The sequence below is a fragment of the Odocoileus virginianus genome, chromosome 23, assembly GCF_023699985.2.
Source record: "Odocoileus virginianus isolate 20LAN1187 ecotype Illinois chromosome 23, Ovbor_1.2, whole genome shotgun sequence".
In the NCBI taxonomy this organism is placed as follows: domain Eukaryota; kingdom Metazoa; phylum Chordata; class Mammalia; order Artiodactyla; family Cervidae; genus Odocoileus; species Odocoileus virginianus.
The window spans coordinates 52,926,420-52,947,854 of record NC_069696.1 but is presented as its reverse complement, the minus strand read 5'-3'; the positions used below and the strand labels follow the sequence as shown (position 1 = coordinate 52,947,854).

General features: G+C 41.6%; 2 protein-coding genes across 6 annotated transcripts in view; one reads left to right on the top strand and one right to left on the bottom strand.

The window, feature by feature from the left end:
• ELK3 (ETS transcription factor ELK3) overlaps nt 1-15,796 on the top strand; it is a 71,402-nt gene extending 55,606 nt beyond the window's left edge. The window contains exons 4-5 of one of the 2 annotated variants that reach the window (XM_070454145.1): nt 7,623-7,745; nt 13,208-15,796. In XM_070454145.1, coding sequence (XP_070310246.1) covers nt 7,623-7,745; nt 13,208-13,306 — 222 coding nt within the window. In that variant the 3' untranslated portion in view covers nt 13,307-15,796. The remainder of the gene's footprint in view (nt 1-7,622; nt 7,746-13,207) is intronic. The other variant, XM_070454146.1, reaches the window with a different exon arrangement.
• Nucleotides 15,797-18,391: 2,595 nt separating this feature from the next.
• The window catches only part of CDK17 (cyclin dependent kinase 17), a 106,304-nt gene continuing 103,260 nt past the window's right edge, over nt 18,392-21,435 (bottom strand). For 2 of the 4 annotated variants that reach the window (XM_020869427.2, XM_020869428.2), the window contains exons 16-17: nt 20,659-20,736; nt 18,392-20,134 (exon numbers count right to left, since the gene is read on the bottom strand). In XM_020869427.2, the coding sequence (XP_020725086.1) occupies nt 20,097-20,134; nt 20,659-20,736 (116 nt within the window). In that variant the 3' untranslated portion in view covers nt 18,392-20,096. Of the gene's footprint in view, nt 20,737-21,435 lie in introns of all 4 variants that reach the window. The other 2 variants (XM_020869429.2, XM_070454144.1) reach the window with 2 other exon arrangements.

The following is a 21,435-nucleotide window of genomic DNA, read 5'->3' as shown; positions in this document are numbered from 1 at the left end:
CCGTCGCGGGGGAGGAGCTCCCTGTCCCGTCGGGGGGGAGGAGCTCCCTGTCCCGTCCGGGGGAGGAGCTCCCTGTCCCGTCGGGGGGGAGGAGCTCCCTGTCCCGTCGGGGGGAGGAGCTCCCTGTCCCGTCGGGGGGAGGAGCTCTCTGTCCCGTCGGGGGAAGGAGCTCTCTGTCCCGTCGGGGGGAGGAGCTCTCTGTCCCGTCGGGGGGAAGAGCTCCCTGTCCCGTCCGGGGGAGGAGCTCTCTGTCCCGTCGTGGGGAGGAGCTCCCTGTCCCGTCGTGGGGAGGAGCTCTGTGTCCCGTCGCAGGGGAGGAGCTCTCTGTCCCGTCGGGGGGAGGAGCTCCCTGTCCCGTCCGGGGGAGGAGCTCCCTGTCCCGTCGCGGGGGAGGAGCTCTGTCCCATCATGGTGGGTGTCCTTGCTGTTACCATTAGTGGCAGCACAGTTGTAAACACCATCCACGCGGCATCTTAGTTATCTATCATCACAGGCCCGTGAAGGAGACAATGGCCATTGTCCAGTTTTCCCAGCAGAGGTCAAGGAGGCAGAGGTCCGGTAACTCACCCAAGGTCAGGCAGCTAATCGGACGTGGAGGTGAAGACTTGAGCCCAGTTAGCCTGCTCCAGAATCCACGCCCTTTAAGTAGAACGCTCTCCGCACACGTGCTGGGAAAGTGCCCGGCCTTCTCTGATCGTGAGATGTCCGTGGAGTCTGCGGGCAGCTGAAAGCAGCTCTTGGTCTTTTTCCTCTCTGGGGCTTCTCCAGAGTGACTGTGGCCTTCTCCCGAGGGACTGTCAGCGTGGCTTGTGAGCCTGTGGTGACCAGCGTGCTGCCACAGAGGGGCGGGCCGAGGGCCGGGTGACAGGTCAGAATGGGCACGTGTGCTCTAAGTGGGGCATTTCCTCACTCAGCACCACTGGCCGGGGACTAACTACCGCTAGGTACGTGGCTCGGAAACAGCGGCCTCCGCCGTGGCTCAGAGAAATAAGCCGACAAGCTGAGTGCTGAGTGGACAATCTGAGAACCTCCTGCGGGGCCTCCCTTGTGTTTCCCGCGGTAGAGAGATCTAGAGCCAGGCCCAGGCCAGCTCTGATTTGAGTCTGTGCTTGCTTGGGGAGTTTGTTATCGCCATCTCTGAACACATGCCATGTAGCTGTGTTGGAGGAGAGTGGCTCAGGCTGGCCCTGTGGTTTGGGACCAGGACACAGGGAATGAAGGGAAGCTCCGTGCACTGTGGCTGAAGACGTGTGTAGCTGGCCTGGGTGTGGGTGGGGGACCTTGACACCTCAGCATTTTGTCACAGAAACGCCACTTTCCCCTCTGGGGTGTGCTGTGTTTACACCTGTGGGCACGTCCAGTCAATCAGTCTTCATGGCTGGCTTTACAAGAGATAAAAGTGTGCTGTAATTACTTGATACCCTGAAAATGAAGTTCCCAAGAACTTGTATTTATTCCAAGAAAGATTTACATTTATTCATGTATTCCACGAATAATCCCGAGTTTCAGCAAGAAGCATGGCAGGAAGAAGGGGTGGGATTAAGCATGTCTTGGCATGCTTGGGGTCATGTGGTTACAATTCCCTCCCAGGACCTTATTAAACCACAGACCTCCTGTAGCCCCAAATTCAGATTCGAAATTTCAACCTACAACATGATGGGCATGAAAAAATCATCCGCATTCTGCCAGTCCCCCTGCATCACAGCCTCCACTCCTGAAGACACTTACGGTGCAGCCCTCCCTGGACCTGTGTGAAATGCCACTGAGATTCCTCCTTATGAGCCTTTGAGAAACTACAGTTACTAACGTAGACAGACATGATGATGACCCAGAGGCGCCCCCAGCATGGACTGTGTGGAACTGAAGGAAATGAGAATACAGAAGCCAGCTGGGTGCCAAGCAGTAAGGCAGTTGGAGCTTGGCCATCGAGGTCATACTGGTCTGTTGCTAGAAAAGCCAGAATGTTCTCTCTGGTGACGTGAGTTACAGAAACTGAGACAGGACGTGGGGGGAGAGCTGGGATGGGAGACCCTCCTGGCTCCTGGCCGGATAGCACAGAAGCCTGAATGGTGCCAACTGGAACGTCTGATTTTCTGCATCATCTGTACCTGGGTGTCATCGGGCCCTCCTCCTCTCTCAGATGAGTGGCTCATCACTGTCCCTTTCTTTATGCTAAGACCTCTGTTCATCTCCCATATGATGTCTAAGATGTTGAACTCAGATATGTGTGGGCACCAGGGCGTGAACTCATACCATCAGAGTCTGAGCATGCATGCCCCAGGCTGTTTTATTAGCAGCAGCTTTGGATTACCACTAATTGAGTAGGGACAGCTTGATGAAGACTGAAATGCTAAAAGCTCCTTTCTGTATGTACTGATGGATATACAACCTTGAACCCAAATCATCAAGTGGGAATTGGGAGTAAGATGGATGCGTGCGGTGAGTGTAGACCATGTCCTGGCTTAGCTCTGGGTGGTTTCTCAATTTACTGTCTCTTTTGCCATGGTCACAAAAGGAAAAATGTCCCCCCCCCCCCCCCCACTTCATCCCACCCTGTAACACTGCCCTAGCCCAGCCTACAGCTTCCTCCATCCTGGTCTTGCAGGAGGATGCTGCTGATAGACTTTTGCATGATTTGACTCTCCAGCTGAAGGTTCTTGCTTCTCCCCTAGCTCTGGGTGCCTAGGATGAACCAACTGTGATAGCTGCCCCCTCTCTTTCCACCCCGGAACCCGTCTTTTCTGTAGATCCTTCACAGATTGCTGACTCCTCCCCTGTTCTTTCTGTTTTTTCCTCTCTTACCATAGCTACCCTAGACCAACAGGGCCGTCCTCTTCTTCATTTCAGCACATTCAGCGCCACACAAACTTCTGTTTGTGACTCTACTTCTTTTTGAAAGTTGCTGAATACATGTTTTTATTTGAATTCATACAACTCTAGGAGTTTCCAGGTGTTCACTGTCACCTTTTGAGGATTTTTTTTTTAACCACAAATGGCAGTGTCATGGACTTCATTGGCATCCATGGGAGATTAAGCTTAGAGATGTTTGTTGCTACAACCTGTCCAACCATCAGCTAGGCTCCTGGAGATAGAGAGGTGAGCAAGAAACAGTTCCTGCTCCCATAAGCTTACAGGCTGGCTGGCCAATAGGTAAAGGAAGAGAACAATTAGTAATTTAGGGTGGTGTGAAATTATAGAGGACCCAGGGAACTCATTGAGGAATTCAGAGGCCAGAAGTCCCATGAGTATGAGTTTCATGGGAGGAAGGAACTTGTTTTCATGGGAAAGTAAGAGCTGCTGAAGGTGTAAGTCAGGGAAACAAAGATTCTTATTAGAATCTATCAACAAGTAATTATTGAGCATTATTTGCACATCATAGGAAGGACAAGTGCCTACTTTCATGACCTTTTGTTCTTGGATCTAGCCATGACCAGGTGTACACATGCATGACGGCCCAGTGCAGAGACGGACCACAGGAACAGGAGGAAGAACATGTAGTTCAATTCACTGAACACGAACTGAGCGCCTGTCAGGTGTCATGGGCTTCGCTTGGAGCTGGGGATGCAAACGTGAATTAGGCAGTCCTTGTGAATTGGGAGAAAGCTCCTAACTTACTTTTAGGTTGGTTAAATATAGTATCCTGGACACAGTACATACACGAAGAATTTTTAGGTGTAGAAGGAGCACTAAGGAAGAGGGTGTTCACTTTGCTGGGGGCGGGGATGCTGCCAAGGCTTTGTGGTCATAAAGATGTGCAGCGGCTGTGTGCATTAGGGCAGTGGTTCAGTGAGAAAGGCGGATACATTCCAAAGGTGAAGGAGGTGGTGGGAGGAGGAGCCTGAGGGACATGGTGAGAACTGTTCTAGAAATCATCCTGAAGACATGGGCAAGGGAGGGGTGAGGCTGGAAGCAGTTAGATGGCTGAAATCCCAGGTGAAAAGCCAGTGAGGACCTATGGCTGTGACCGTGGCCAGAGACCAAAGGAGAGGGACCTGACAGACACAGGTGATGGGTGTGGAGGTGTTAGGGGTGAGCAGAAGTTGAGTATGAGTTTCATGGGGAAAGGGTCCAGGTCCAATGTGGGCCATGTGGAGTTTGAGGAGCGTGGAGGACATTCAGGGAGAAACAGCCAGCTGCAGTTGGAGCTAAGGAGAGAGTCCGAGGTGGTTCCAGGATGGTTAAAAACCTTGGAAATAGAGGAGATCCTTTGTGGAGCAGCTCTAGCTCAGGGGGCCACGGGCTGAGGGGTCATGGAGGTTTTGGAATGAGTGCTGAACTAGTGGGTTGGAACTGTGTGGCAGTCAGGACCCATGGGGGCAGAGTAGGGGCAGGGATTCACATTCTAGGTTGCTATGGGCCTACCTACAATTTTGGCCAAGGGAACTTTTTTTTTTTTTTTTTGGCTGCATGGCATGCAGGATCTTAGTTCCCTGACCAGAGTTTGAACTTTACCCCCTTTAGTGGAAGTGCATAGTCATAACCAATGGACCACCAGGGAAGTCCTAGTTTGAACTCTTCTCTTCCCTAAAATTGTGAACGGTGTCATAAGGTGATTGATTCAGTGGCGGTGCTCAGAATAGATTGGAAGGGAGAGACCAGAGACAGCTGGACTGGTTTAGGTGGCAGTTGCTGAATGCCATCTAAGTTGATGGGGGCTTGGATGCTGCAAGACTGGAAATGCGGGGATAAACAGGGGAGTCAGTCCAAGGAAGGATCTCCAGGCCGTGCCAAGGTTGTGGCGAGGAGACGGGGGAAGACGTCTTGCATCTCAGTGTCTGGGATGCTGGGCTGCAGACTGGCTGTGAGTACAGGAGCAGTGTCTTACTGTTTCTCTGGCACCTGATATATACTATATGCTGTGTCAGTATTTGCTGAGTGGGTAGATATATGGTGGTACTGTCAACAGAAATGGAGTCATAAACACTGGATCTGGCAAGGTGGTGAGTTCATGTCATCTGGCTGAGGGGAAAACAGAAGTCTCTTTTCAGGGGGCAGAATTTTGGTGGTCAGAGGGCACTCAGAAGGGGCATGTCTGGACAACATTAGCTCACTCAGTTTAGCTCAGATGTGTGGGCTTTCTAGAAGACTCGGTATTCAGTGAAGAACTGACATGAGGTACTGACAGGAGGGTGTTTCCCCTTGAAAATGAACACCCATGGCCCTTGGGTCCAGAAGCATCTCCTTTCCTGCAGGTGACAGGGTCAGGAAGTTCCTGTCTGCCACTCAGAAGACCCCATTTGCTAAGACATTCTTTAGTGAAGGAAGAGGAAGCATGCATTTTGCTGGTTGCTTCTTTAGCCTCTGTCTAGGGCACAAGGAGCTTGTGGAGAGAGGCTCTGAAAGCTCACACGGTACCAGAGAGAACTCAGCCAGGCTTTATAGAAATTTTCCCTAAAAGAGTAACCAACTAGATTTTCCCCTACGGCCATAGAATCTTCAGCCAGAACAGGGATGGGAGGGAGAGGAGCGAATGAAGTCATTTTACGGTATTTATTTGCATATATTATAGAAGACATTTCAAATACATTAAATAGGAGAAACAGAAGGCTACTATATTCTGAGTGCATCCTGTATCCCTTAGAAACAAATGTGCAAACATCTCCGATCCAGACATGGGTATGACATTTAGAGTACGAAAATATATTCTATACCTCATATTGCTCAGAAGGTTAAAAAGGAGTGGATGTATATTTATGGCTGTGGATGAGAGAGAAAGCTGTTTTGTAGTTTAAAGGATTCACTGTCTCTTTAGAGCTGTGACTTTCATTGGTAGGTAAGCTAGGAGGCCCTCAACACGCTGGTTAAAATGTTCATGTGGCATACTGTGCTTGGAACCTGGCTTGAGCGACGTGCAGATATTAGTCCTCAGGTCAGATGAGCTACAGACCTGAGACTAACACAACTGAGAGGAACCCCAAGGTACTGGCTGCCTGGGTTGGTCTGTCTGTTTCAGTTCTTTACACAGTTGAGGATTTCTCCCATGGCTGGGTTTTAATACAGTTAGTCCAATACACTTAACTACTGACAGCAGTCTTGAACATTTACTGAGCATTTCTAATCTGCCAGCTTTACACAAATCATTTACTCTTCCTGATGATCCTGTAATGTAAAACATGTTGGCATTTTTCTCCCTGTTTTACAGATTAGGAAAACAAGGCAGAGAGGGGTTGTTACCTAACTCATAAGTAGTTGTTCTGCATGCCCATGCAGAACTGCTACATCTGAACCGTTAGGCCAGATGGCCTGGCCTGTTTATGAAACTGCCTTGGATTAGAACAAACGGGAAATTTACCCAAAACATGTATTTTGGGTAACCTTCTAGGTAATTCAATATGTAGGAAATGCTGTGGAACCAAAGACTCAAATAATTTGAGTTTTTTCAGCAGCTCCATTCTAAGAATCTTTGGATGTTTATCTCCTCTCTGCAGAACAGAGCAGACCTTTCTTTCTGTTTAGGTTTAAGCCAAATGTTCTGGATAATTAACAAAGCTGCTGAGGCCAGTTCGGCGGGGGGAAACACTTTCGCATGCAGCATGATGCAGTCTGAAATGCTGGCACCCTCGCCGCCCTTCTTACACAGAGCACCTTATTGACAAACGAACTACAGAAGGGCTCCTCCTAGTCCCTAAGATGCACAGCCACCCTGGACAAGGAGCTCGTCTCTGCTGAGAATAAAAGCCAGGCAGGCTTACCGGTAGGGGTGGGTTGTTCCTTCTGCACACTAGCTGGCTTGAAGACCAGGACTCCTGCTGCGAGTATGCAAGCAAATGCCATCCTTGGCACTCTCCCAGGAAACCAAGCGTTTTGGCTTTACATCCTATCTGACAAGAATGGATTTTGTTTCCCTCTGAGCCATTCCTGGGGAGATGAATTCTCATCAGCCCCATATCCAGAGTGAAATCTGGTAAACTCAGTTCAGAGCTTTTCATGAAGCTGCTACAGGGTATTTTAGCAGCAGATCCTCAAGTATTTAAAGAGTTGTTGATAGGGAAAGTGAAGCTTGGGAGGCCCTTTAAAAATGTGTGTGTGTAGCCCAAGTAATGGATGTCCACTGTAGAAAAATTAATATAGAGAAGAAATAAAGCCTTCTCATGGGATCCATTTGCTTGTATATTGTTGTGTTCATGTGTGCTCAGTCAGGTTTTGACTCTCTGTGACCCCATGGACTGTGGCCCGCCAGGCTCCTCTGTCCATGGAATTCTGCAGGCAAGAAAACTGGAGTGGGTTGCCATTTCCTCCTCCAGGGGATCTTCCTGACCCAGGGATCAAATCTGCGTCTCCTGTGTCTCCTACATTGGCAGGTGGAGTATTTACTGCTATTGCCACCAATCTTGTTTAATGTGTGAGGGGGAGCAAATTGAAGAAAGAAGCTGGACAAAGGTTGTTACAAACTTGAGTTTTCCACTAGAATGGTTAAGGAAGGTAACTTTTCCGGTCTTTATAATATAAACTGCTCATACAGTTAGCACTGAAGGAAATTGAACTGCACAGCCCCGCGGAAATAACATCAGATTTTCCTAAGACGATGAGGCTGGTTTGTGGCTGGTGCCCCTGGCCACACTGCTGACCACAGCGGGAACCGGTGATACAGGCATCAATCCTTCATGTGCTTTTTTCCCCAGACACCGAATGGACTGCTTCTGACCCCAAGTCCACTGCTGTCCAGCATACATTTCTGGAGCAGCCTTAGTCCAGTTGCTCCACTGAGTCCTGCCCGGCTCCAAGGGCCAAGCACGCTGTTTCAGGTGAGCATTTAGAAATGAACTTGTACATGTGCAATTTCTAAGGGATATGTTTCCTTGATAAATCCTGCAAGGTAACATTTTCTCTAAATGTAGGGCAGAACTCACTGTGTAAGTTTCCAAAAGGAATTCATGTTAACGTGGCTGCAAAAGGCACCTTCAGAGGCAGGTATTTTCATTGAGGTGGCGTGCGCATGTCAGCTATCCATAAATGGAACAATAAATTCTCCAATTGCTCCATTTATTTTCACTAACTATGAAAGCTGGAAATTTATAAGGAAAAAATTCTTAATTGTATTTTATAAAATCTTGTAAGACTTTAACATACTAACCTATTAGTACAGTAGCCACACAAAATGAAGATAAAAATAGTGAACTCTACATTGTAATATAGCAAAGTTATCTGCATAATTCTGTGAATCAGAATCAAGTTTTCCTTGTTCCATAATAGAAAAAAGAAGCATCCAGGGATCTGATTAAAAATGAGTTAAGTTTCAGCTGTTCATCTTGTAAAACTCCCTGTACTAGGTTAAATGCATTCATTAGTCATCTCCATACTAGAAACCTGCAGTAGCATCACTTGCTATCATGTGGAAATTGGTATTTCTTCTCGGAGACCCAAAGATTATGACTCACCGACCAAGATGTTACTGTCTGAACATGTGAGTGTAGAAGGGATCCCAGGGACAGGAATGAGGCAAAACTGGATACTGTGCACACACCTTCTGTTCCTGATTCTGACCTTGTCTGTCTCGTTCACCTTGCCTCTCACCTCTGCCCCTCAGTCTGGCTGACCTCAAGCTGGTGTTCTTTGGTTCTCATTGCATCTAGCACTAACCACTTTGTACTCCCTATCATCTGACAATCTCCCCACTAAATAGTGGGCCCTCAAGAAGCCAGAACTGCATCTTGTTTGCTGTGGTGTGTGCCTGGCATCTAGCATGCTGCTTGGTACACAAGATGTTCAGCAGTTACCACTGACTGACTAAAGGAAGGGATGCCTCAGAATTCACCAAGAGAAGAGGTGTCTAAGAAAGTTAAGTGTCAATAAGATCACATCTGCAGTGCTTTTCTTTACTGTTCATTTTGTTTGTCGAAGTTAATATTCACTTCTGTGCCAGGGGCATACATGCTGGTATTTAGGGTCTCTCTGGGAGAAGGGTAGAGCTAGAGAGGTTCTGTTACTATCTTGCTTCTCTGGTTTCCTAGTAGGGATGAGGTAGGATGTCATGATGTGACTATACTTGAGCTATCAGGTTTCTCTTCCAGGCCTTCCCTCTCGTTACAAGAAACTGAGATATGGTCATGCGCAGCCAATGTGTTGATTCTTAGCCATTTTAACTCGGGCAAAGAAACAAAAACTAGCAATAGCAAAAGGCAGTGAGCAAATGCAGAATTACGCAAGTTTTAGATTGGTATCTTTTGGTGCGGAAACTAAAAGACCTTATTTCCGGGAAGTCACCAGATGGGAGCAGCAGAGAGTTCCTGAGTAGAGTAGACAGGATCGTGTGGTGCTCCACAGCGGGCAGTGGGGCCTGTAATCCTACCCTAATCCTGGAATGCAACACAAGGCCTCTCTAGGTTTCCTGAGATATATGTGAATAATGAATGGACTCTCAGTTCCCTCCTTGCTGAAAACCTTACCGCCTGACTGTGCAGGGCTTGGTGACTTCCCAAGGAAGCCCTCCAGAACTACTGGTCCAGAATTCTTGGAGATTTCTAGCCCACTACTCCCAACAGTTAACAGTAGTTCATCTCCCCTCTGATTCTACACATTAAAAGGTATCAGGAGCTCTGGGAATTGGCCAAGATGCGTATCCCTTCAGTCACTACTGTAAACTGTAGTTCTGTACTGTAGACCAGTGGTTCTCAAGTTAACACAGGGCAGACTCAGCCAGAGGGTGTGTTAAAATGCACCTGGCTGGGTCCCTCCCTCCCCGAGTCTCTGATTCAGAAGGCCTGGGATGGGGCCTGATAACAACATTCTTTAGTACATTCCTAGAGAAGCTGCTGCTCCAGAAAGCCCACTCAGAACCACTGCTGACCAGTGGCTCCTGATTTACATTTAGAATTCTGCAGAAGAAAACCTGCTCAGAACTGTGATTTCACAAACTGGGCCTGTCCTCTCTCCTGGAGCCATTCAGAACACAACCCTGAATGGGGAAATGTAACCAGGTGCGGATGGCTGACAGGTCGTATGGCCGTGGACCCTCTTTTTGGGGTTGGGGTCTGTGAGACTAAAGAAAAATAACTTTGTACCTTTTAGAGTATTACTTCTCTTCCTATGTATATGATAAGAGGACTGACCTGGTGAAAGCCGAAATTTGCAGTTTTGAGAATGGTTAAAATAACATGGTAAGAAGAATCTTTTTTTTTTAAACTAGACATTTCAAATGATCAAGTCTCAAATTTAGGTTACTATCAACAGTACTGCTTTTTAAACTAATGAAAGTAACTTTAAAAATAACAAGCCTCTTTCACATATGCTATGTGAATGTGTTGAAGAAGGGAAAAAAAATAGACTCGGCCTATAGTGATGCTGGCAAATTTCCTGTTAGGATTAGAAAAGTAGATCAGAGTCCTTATGGTAACAGTTGACAAGGCTGAGGAGGAGTTCCGGCACTGAGGGTCTCTGGCTATTATTAGTAAGTGATAGCAGATACTGAGAATTTCAAGGGAAGGAGAGTGGAGATACGAGCCTTTCTAGAAGAGGTATGCTTTGTAATTGAGACACATAGAGAGAGAGATGCCAGAGACACTGTACTAAATCTGAACATACACCTTGGTTTATAAAGTGAGATGGGTTCCCAATTGGACTGTTTCGCATTTTAAGCTTGTCTTTAGGATGTCTGTTCCACTTTTGAAACAGATTTTGATCAAATTTGGAATATACCTAGTAGGTACAGCTACAAGGTAATTTTCAACTGAGAAAGTTTTCCGTAATTTTTAACTCAACAAATCTAACCCAGAAAATACTTGTAAAGCTCTGAGGCAGGGACTGTGGGGATATACAGCACGTGAATACCTGGTGTGTAAACACAGTGCTCCAGGAACCCAGCGGGAGTTGCTCTTTCCAGCTGGGGCCTGGACAGAGGCCCCAAGGCAGAAGAGACGTCTGAGCTGGGGAGACGGGACAGGATCACGGCAGAGTCAAGTACATTCTAAGTGAACAGATGTGCATCATTTGGATATGAAAATACATAGTCTGTTCTGGAAGGGACCTGGGTGATAGACTGGTTGGAAAAGCAGCCGTGGGGCTTGGATAGTATACTGCTGTTAAGTGAAAACCATGGGAGGACTTTTAAAGCTGGAGATAACTAAGATCTCTAGTTTAGAAAGGTATCCCTGGTATCAGAGTGTGGAGAGAGGATAGAAGGCAGGAAGAGTAAGGGGCAGGAACCCATGAGATTTACACTACTCCCAGTTCTGAGGGGAGAATCACCTTTTACATAAGAAGAGTGAAAAAGACATTCCAGACGTAAAACTGAGAGGATGACTTTTAGATGGGTATAAGGAGTAATTAGTGAAAAATCAGGAAGAGGCAAGGATTACTAAGTGATTAAAAGACTGGGAATGCTATTGATAACAACAGCTACAATTTTTTGAGGGCTACCGTATGTCAGACATTGTTCTAAAGCACTTTTCATGGCTCCTTATTTAATAGTCTCAATAGCTCTATATGAAAAGATGACCAATTTTATAAGAAAGAGAAAAAAGAAACAAAGGCCCAGAGATGTTGCTCAATTTGCCCAACATCCCACGTTACCAAGCGGTGCAGCCCTGATTCTTGTTTAAACGTGTCCTGCTCCTGACCATCCTTACTGACTTTAGAGTGAGTGGGGAAGAGGTGCCGGGGCTATCTAACTGACGCCAAGAAACGTTTGTTGAGTATGGTACAGGACAACGGAGGGCTGAGGACAAAAGTTGGGGAATGCTGTAATTTAAGGAAAGGGACTGTGTGTGGATGATGGGAGGGGAGGGGGGCAATAAAGAGGAATATAAAACATGTCAGGTCAGGCTAACCAAGAAGAACTATGACACTTGAGTATATAGAAATAAAGAGGACAGAAGTCAATAACGAAACCAAAAGGTGATTCTTTTGAAAACACTAGTAAGATGAACAACAACTAAAATGAGAGAAGATGTAAATAAACTACAAGTATGAGAATTCAGAGTCTGCTCTTCTTCCAGTGTCTGCTGTTAATCAGTGGGAATAGTGGTTAGGAGCACACCTTAAACAAAAAGTAAAGTATAAGCTAAATGTAAATAGATTTGATAACCCCAGATGAAATGGATACAATTCTATATAACATTAAAATTCAAAGTGTCAGGAAAGAAAACCTTGATTATAACCATTACAGAAACAGTAAGTAACAGCACCACCCGCTTGCCACTGACATTAAAATGAGTTGGGCAGTTGGATACAGAAAGCACAGTCTCTAGACTAAGTAAGAATTAAATTAGAAGACAGCCCAAGAGATCACTGTGATTCATCTTGTCCTCAACAAGGAAAACTTAGTTTTCAGCAATCATGTTTTAGAAGGAAGTCTCTAAGTATTTTGTGTTCAGCTGGGAGTACAAATGCTATACTTTAGACATGAAAGACATCAAAGCATGTACTTCTGTCCCATCTTAGTTACCAACAAGACAAATTAACTATAAATTTCGGCACTTATGGGTTATCTATTTGGTTTGCTATTATCATTTTAACTAGAATATTTTTAAAGATACTATTTTCTAAATCTCTGAAGATAAAAATATTCCTCATTTGTAACAGTTACTGAGAAACATCAGTAGTACTCTGGAAAACTGATAGTTTCAAAATACAATATGAGAAATTACTGATTCATATACAAAGAGTTTCCTGGTTTCCAAAATTGATTTTCCTTAATATGAAAAGCAAATGATCATTCTGAATAGAATGGAATCTTCTAGAAACACTATTAGAACATGCTTTAGCAACATATAAAGTATGTATTTTTTTCTAGTAGTCTCTGCACATAAAATAATTCGGGATATTTTCTAAGCCTTGGCCTCTGCTATACGTAGTCTTGATTTGATTGTCATCTTCCAATTACTCATTCTGTAAAGTAACTGGCAACATGGACTTTCCTAGTGGCCCAGGCATTAAGAATCCGCCTGCCAGTGTGTGGCACATGGGTTCAGTTCCTGGTCCGGGAAGATCCCACACGCCTTAGGGCAAACAAGCTCGTGCACCCACATGCTTAAAGCCTGAGCTCCGCAGCAGGAGAGGCCACTGCAGTGAGCAGCTCACACACCGCAACGGAGAGCCAGGGCAGCCAAAAATAAACAAATAAAACCGTTTAAAAATTGGCAACTGACCTCTATCAATCACAGAGGCGATGAGAGAACTGGTCCACTGTGGTCTGTCTAGGAATGTTTAAAAACTCCGGTCTTCCCAATGGATTTGCAATAATTCTTGTGAACATCTTTTGCCCCTACAGTTCCCAACACTGCTAAATGGCCACATGCCGGTGCCAATCCCCAGTCTGGACAGAGCTGCTTCTCCAGTACTGCTTTCTTCGAACTCTCAGAAATCCTGATGACATCTGGCCACAACTTAAAGACTCATTAACTGATGAAACAAATTTGTCCCCATGGGCTAGTTTACCTGTGTCGTGAGAAGGATGTTGTGAAACCCGTCTGTTAATTTGGTTTGCACTTTTCATAACATGGATGGTCTAGATTTATGTTAGCATTTTAAAAACTTTTTTATATTCAAGTATATATGAAAATCTGTTTTGCATTAAGTGAATTTTAATGTTTTTGTTTTTATATCTTCTTAGCTCTTAAGTGTTGAACACTGTTGACAGTGAAGAACTTTTCTAAATGGTTTTCAATGTAATAAGGATGTGAAGCTTTCTTCCTCTTTAATTCTGCAAATGCTGAACTGTGCTTATATACACTATAACCAGCTGTGCCTTCCTTTGCATTTAGTTTATTGTAAATTATCTATATATATATATTTTTAGTATTAAGAGAAAATGTTTGAAAGACAAAAACTAGTATCAAACTCTCTAGTAGAATTTCATTATTTTTCACAAGTAGGCAATATGAAAGCATTCATTACTTTTCTTTTTGGCTTTCAACTGTATGAGAACTGCCTTAGAAGCTCTTTTGAACTGAAATTCAGTGAATATAATGTCCAAGTAATGTTTTTATAAAAAACAACTAAGCCATATTTAGATAATAAACTTTCATAAAAGAATATTCTAAAGTGCATTTTTTGAAAAATGAACCTTGAAAGGCTAGCCTCCTGTTTACATTTCTTTGAGACTCCTTCCACACAAAAGCCTGAGATGGAAAAACTACATAAAGTTCACTCCACCTATGCCCCTGGAATATTTCCTAGGTTAGCACATTCTTATTTTAAAAAATTAACCTGGTTCTTTCCATTTTCCATTGAGAATCATACCTCTCTGAGGCATTTACTGTATGTAAGTTAGGGTTTCTCTGAACCCCAGAAATTATAATTAACATTTAAAAATCCTATGCTTTGGAAAAGGTTCCCAGACTGGTGATGAATACATATAACAAAGAAAACATTTTGTAATACCAGCTATCTTCATGTGTATGGGTAAAGCCTTGGCTGTGGAAACTGAGGTGTAGGATACACTGCTTTATGTATTACTGTTCATGGTAATACATAAAGGAAATGAAGGAAAATTGATAAAAAAAAATACATAAATTCTTCAGGAACCTTATCATTGTGAAACTGAACTTATTATGTAACAATCTGCAGTACTAAGCAGTGAATCCTTTTGTGTAGTGTAGTTTAGAACAGTGATAATAGAAACATTTTTTGTTCCTTCAAAAGAATCAGCAGGCACCAGTCTCAGGTGCCAATCTGTGTATGGAGTAGGAAAGTTCTGATGTAAGATACAAGAACTGAAAGGCGCCTGTGCGTGCAACTCCATGAGCTAATTACCATCCTCAACTGTAACAGAAACCATTTGAAATGTGGCTAAATAATTCACTGATCCAAATGAGGCATTAAATGGCAGGGATTATGAGAAAGGGTAAAAAACAAACATTTGAGTTTTCAAGCATTTTAAAATTATGTTGCGACACTTAACGCTTGAGATGTTCAACTGGAATTGAGCTTGAGATTTTCAGGAATTTTATTTGGTGATGTAAGCCCTTATCTGGGGGAAAAATCCAAACACTCTAATATGCATCCTTGAATATAAAGTAATGGACCTGGTTCCACAATCTGCAAGCAGACACTATTGTCACTACCCACAGGCTAAGGATAATACTGCGCCAAAATAAAAGCTAGTCCAGGGGACTGGTGTTCACCAAACATAAAATGTTAGAAGAGGCCTTTGAGATACATCCAACCGCCATTTCCAGGCAAGGACAACTGCACTGAAGCGGGAATGCCTACAGCTACATAGCTCATCGAAGGCAGAACAATGACTGGTGTTCAGTCCAGTGCTACTTCCCCATGCCCAAAACTGCTGGCCCAAAACCACGTTAGGTAGAAAAAAACAAAAGAGCATTAAAAACAAACAAAAAACTTGTCAGATAAGAGCATACCTCAAATGCAAGATTCTTACAGAGAAACTAAGTCAGTCAATGTGCAAAAACCTCAACCTAGTATTCCCTTCCTCCAAATACTATGATTAACATACACTCTAGTTCCATTTATTAGAAATGGAAAAAATACAGTAATTTTTGATGCACCAAAAAACTCACATAACACAAATAGAGAACTGGAGGTGTTAAAGTATAATCCCTATTGCTCTGCCTCATTCTGTGTGTGTGTGTTGGGTTTGTCTTTTTTTTTTTTTAAACAATTATTTTAGTCAAAAAATAGGTTTCGAAGAACATAATAACTTTGTTTTCCCTTTTTATATGTTTGCTTGATCAGTGTTAAAATGCTATGGTAAAGTTTATAGAACTATAACCTAACTGTTGGTCTCTTTGTACACATCTTTTCTATGACTGCAAATCTTCACTCAATTTCCATATATGTATCATTTTTACTGTTATATTATTTTTGTTCAATAAATACTTTGTGATAAAAGGTTTGAAGAGGCAAGTGGGTTGTATTACTTCCATTTACTTGGGATGATTCAAATGCCACTATTCTATGGGTATAAGTTGGAAAAAGAATTGTTATTTAGCTTAAATATTGCACATTGAAACACTACGTATATGTAAATCTTATTTAAACAGGTATTTAAGGAAACAAATATACTTTATTGACACTGAGTTGGATAGAAGGGAATGGATTTGAAAACTGGTCCTCTGATCACTTAAATCTGAAGTTCTGTCATTCTGCATTGAGGTAGGGAGGTAATGAGGAGGGGAAAACTACATTACCATTTACTCTTTTAGCTGCTATTAACATCAAGAAATTAAAGCCATCCCACGTTCATGGATTAGAACACTTAATATTGTTAAGATCACAATACTACCCAAAGTGATCTATGGATTCAATAAATTCATCACAATCCCAAAAATCCCAAAAAATCACATCCTAAAATTTATATGGAATTTCAAGGAACCTGGAATATACAAAACAATCTTGAAAAATAAAAACAGAAGTGGAGGACTCACTTCTTGACTGCAAAACTTATAAAGCTACAATTAATTAAAACACTGTGGTACTGGTAGAAGGATAGCGATGTGGACTGAGAACAGAATTAAGAACCCCCAAATAAACCCTCATTTCTATGATCAATTGATTTTCAACAAGGGTGCCAAGGGGGAAAAGGACAGGTATTTCAACAAACAGGCCTAGGAAAACTAGATACTCACATGCAAAAGAATGAGGTCAAAACAGATCAAGGTCCTAAATGTAAGCCCTAACCTATAAAATTCTTAAAACAGGGGGAAATATTCATCATCTTGGATTTAGCTACTGCAACTTAAATATGCAACCAAGAGCAAAGGCAACACAAGAAAAAATAAACTGGACTTCATGAAAATAAAAAACTTTTATCAACAGGACACCATAAAGTAAGTAAGCACAACCCACAGAAGAAAATAATTACAAATCATATATGTCGTAACAGTCTAGACTATATAAAGAACTCCTACAACTCAACAAAAAAAAAGGCATACAACCAAACTTTTTAAAGGAAAAGGACTTAAATATACATTTCTTTAAAGCAGATAATGGTAACACATGAAAAGGTGCGTAACACCCTGAAGTCCTTAGGGAAATGAAAACCACAATGAGACACCACTTCAAAGCTATTAGAATGAATATAATAGAAAAAAAGCAGCAAGGATGAGGAGAAATTGGAACTCGTGCATAACTACTGAAAATGTAAAATGGTGTGGGTACTGTAGAAAAGAGTTTGGTGGTTTCTGAAAAAGTTAAGGATTAAATTACCAACTGACCCAACAATTCCACTCCTGGTATATGAACCCAAAGAATTTGAAAAGAAAGGCTCAAACAGATGCTTGTACACCAATGTTCATAGCAACATTATTCACAACAGCCAAAAATGGAAAAAAAAAAAGCCCATGTCTATCAACAGATGAATGGATAAGCAAATTATCCATATTTTGCTTGGATAAACAGATAAATGGATAAGCAAATGTTGTATAGTCATGCAACAATGTTACTCAGCTATGAAAACAAATGAAGTTCTGACACATGCTACAATGTGGATGAACCTTGAAAACATTATGTTAAGTGAAATAAGCCAGAGACAAAAAAAACAAGTGTGGTATGATTCCACTCACATAAAATATGTAGTTTTTGTCTCTATGAATTTGCTTAATCTAGGTAAGAGGTTACCCAAAGGATGAGGCAAGGAGAAAACGTGGTGGTGTGTGTGGGGGGCAGGGGGGTGGAGATTGTAATGGCCACAAAGTTTCTGTTGTTTGGAGTGATAAAAAATCCTGGAAATAGATAGGTAACTGCTTTACAACACTGTGAACATCATAATTAATGCCACTAAACTGTATGCTTACAGAGTGCAAAAATGGTAAATTTTATGTTACATGTATTTTACCACAATTTTAAAAAAGAGTAAAAACACACACAAACCACATGAACTGTCTTGGGTCAAAAAGATTATAACATGTTAACAAGTAGGCTTTCGTAAGCTAATAAAGCTGCCACTTCTATATAGAGTATGACATATTCAACATGTTATCATCATCACTTGGAAGGAAAACAAAAAAGGCATCCCCTCTTACCTTTAAGAACCTTGTCAGTTTAAGACGAATCATCTGTTCAAGGTTCACAGTTTGAGCTTCAGTTCTCTTCACTGCAAAGTTTTCAGAATCTGAATGATGCTCAAGTATCAAAAAAAGAAAATCAAATTCCTTAATAAAATGAAGGAACATCCGTAGTTTTTCCTAGGAAGAGCAATTTTATATAACTGTTGGATACAATTCTTCACCTTTTATATGCAAGAATGAAACAATAGGATAACTGTCAAATTTTCAACAAATCAAATATATAACCTATGAAATGAAAAATCTGACAAAAGTGCTATCCTATAAAATTACAGTAAAGGTTAGTAAATGAATGGCCAGCACAATCATAAATTAATTGCTACTGGCACAGAAACACTTCATTATCTTGAGACACATAAAATAAAATGGTCCCATTCTGCACAACCTTCTTCCCCAAGAAAGAACCGTGACTCAACAAAACCACATTTTAACAACATGAAGATTTTGTTATTATAAATTTTGAAACAAAATGGAGGAATTTTCACATAGTATTTGTAACCTTCAAAGTACAATATTAATACATGTCTGTCAGTTAGAAATCACAGCAGTTTGTTAGGCTACAGAGTTTGACATGAAACCAGTTTACAAATATGAGAAGCAGTAGTGGTCCAATATTCACCATCACACATGAGTCTGTTTCTTCCAGAAATTTTTTTTTAAAAATTAAAACTTCAGCATCATGAAATATTAAAATAACACCCCAAACATGCCACAATCACTATTCACAAATAAAGTTAAAATGAAATATACAAAAATTCACTTAATACTGTTAAATAACAATAAACTACAAGATTTCCTGAACAGAAATGGTAGGACCCCTGAATGTTTTACAGTGAATGTCAGGAAAATGAATTAAGTTATGACTCTTTTCATGATATATAAGCCCCAAATTTACATGATCATTTCAAAATATAGCAATTAAGATCTGCAGTTGGTAAGATGCACTAAACAAATAGTCCTTAAAAGTGAACACAAATGCTTAAAGCACTGTTACCAACACCAAGGTGTATTTATGATGCTCAAAAAGATGCATAATTAAAACTGTAATATTTACTATCTCTGGTAAACAGATAATACCTAGAATGCTTTAAAACAATCTTCCAAGTTCTCATTTCTCTCGTTTGTTATTTATCATGGCTCATTTCAAACACATATTACAGCTTTCAGCTGATTCCAAGTGAATGCTATTAAAACACACATGTACACACATCTCTCAAATGAAATAAATTGTTCCCCAATGAAGAATCATCCATTCTAATAAAAGAATTGTATTTAAGACAAATAAACAAAACAAGATCTCATGTTTGACTGGACTTGCATGGTTTAACTAAATTAAAGCACAAGGTAACATAGGTTAAGTGTGTTAGTATACAAATATCCAATAATATGCAGTAAGTATTTCTAAAATGAGGAAAGGTAAAAATAAATAATTTTGGTACTTTAATTTACTGGTATGTAATTCGAGATCCCCAAAATGTCAGGTATTCACTTGCTTGAATCAACTTCTGCATCACATGCTTTCCTAAACATAATGTGCTTATCAATTTCTTAGCTACTCTATTTGCCAATGTTCAATAAAAAATTATATAGCATGAACGTAAGTGTGTTCAAGTTGGCTCACTTATTTTACTGTTAAGCAAAGCTAAATTTACATTCCAGGAAACAATGCAGTTTAATTTTAAAAACAAACAAAAAATGCAGCAGTAAAACAATTTGTGAGGAGAAACAGATGCATTCACATATAATAAAGCCACTGCAACTTCTTCAGGCATCAACTGTTGTGTTAAATAAACAGACAGTAGTTATTTAGCAGCAATGATTCCGCAATAAATAATGCACTGTGTTTCTCAGTCCTGCACAAAAACTGCAGCTATAGTTACATCAACAGCTGTAACCTACTGGCTCTAATGGCAGAGAAGACCTTAAAACCAACTGTACAAAAAAATTGTCACACTGTGACAACAAATATAAAAACAATTTGTAGGTCTGAAATAAAAAGACTCCACTGTGAAGAGGACAGTGTAGACAAACGAAGATTCCAAGTCCACCAAAAGAAATAATTGCCTTCAGATCTGAGTCCTTGATTGATAAGAAAGGCTGGGGGCTGGGCTTGAAACCATGTTATCAGACTTAAAAGAGCATGCTCTGTCTTCTGTTCTTCCCATGTCCTAAAATATAAAGTCATTTTATGAGGCAGTTCATGGTTCAGTTTTATCCCACATACAGTATTTGGTGACTCTATGAAGCTAATGTTCCCACCAGCAAAAGCTAATTCCATGGTAAGAGAGATCAGCTCTGTTTTAAAAGACCCTCTTGTTGATGGGGCCAGTCTACAGCTTCTATGCTTCGAAGTGATGAGCCTGATGACTAGGGGAGCACAGATGTGTCTTCTGCCTCAGGTGCCAGGGATGGCGTGTCAGTGATCAAGCCAGGTCACTTGTAAGAGGTCTCTGTGCCATCTGCAGCTTTCAGGATCCCTGATTGCACTGAGTCAGGTTCTCTCTGAAGAATTACTGAGCTGCCCACATCATACAGAAAAGTGAGTATGTGCAATGCTAAACATACACAGTTGTGGAATGCACTGTACATTGGTTTTTACATCAATAATTTTACTGATCAATTTATAAACCAAAATCTTGGTTCCACGCAAAATTTCATGATCGACATGTGAAATGGTTTATGACAAACACACCTGTCTCTGGATAAGAAGAATTTCGAAAACCGGGGTCCTTTTGCAACTGAATCTCTTTCAAACTGAATATTGATACACCTAAAATGCATAGATAAAAAATAGCAGATGAAAGCCTATCATTAAAGCAAATATAATCCAACTAGAGACAAAATGTCTAAATTATATACTGAGTGAACATGAAACATTTATACTAATTTACAAGGCTAAAGCCCCACTGAAATATTTTCTCTTTTGTTCCAAGGTTTTGAGAAGAAAACCAAGCCAAATAATCTCCCCTCAGAACCTTTCTCCTCCAATCTGGCTTTAACTCAGGCTGTGAGTGTGTGTTTCTCTGAGGAGAGTGAACACAGTTTTATTTCTAGGGCTTACTGAGGTTGGGAGACCTCATCAAAATGTATTACTTGGTTTTATTCTATCCTTTCTCCATCTGTCTTATGATGGCAGTGAAGGTCAAATCCATAAACTATCCTCAGAATTTTACAGAAAAACAAGAAATAGGTTTATACACCCTTCCTGCAACTCAAACTTTAAAACTTGATATTAGTAATAATAATGAAATGTAAATAGCATCCTAAAAAATACTTGTAATTCATCTTTCTCATTTCCATCTCTGCCACAGAGGTAGTCTTTCATTACAAAATATCCTTTAAGTTCTAAGTGAAAAGTCTTGAGAAGTCTTGGTTCCAATTAGAAAACCACTGTCTAGTAAATGAGAATGGGAAATTAATGAAAGCTTTTGGTAGCTCATTTCCAAAATATTCTCTTAATTCCCCACTC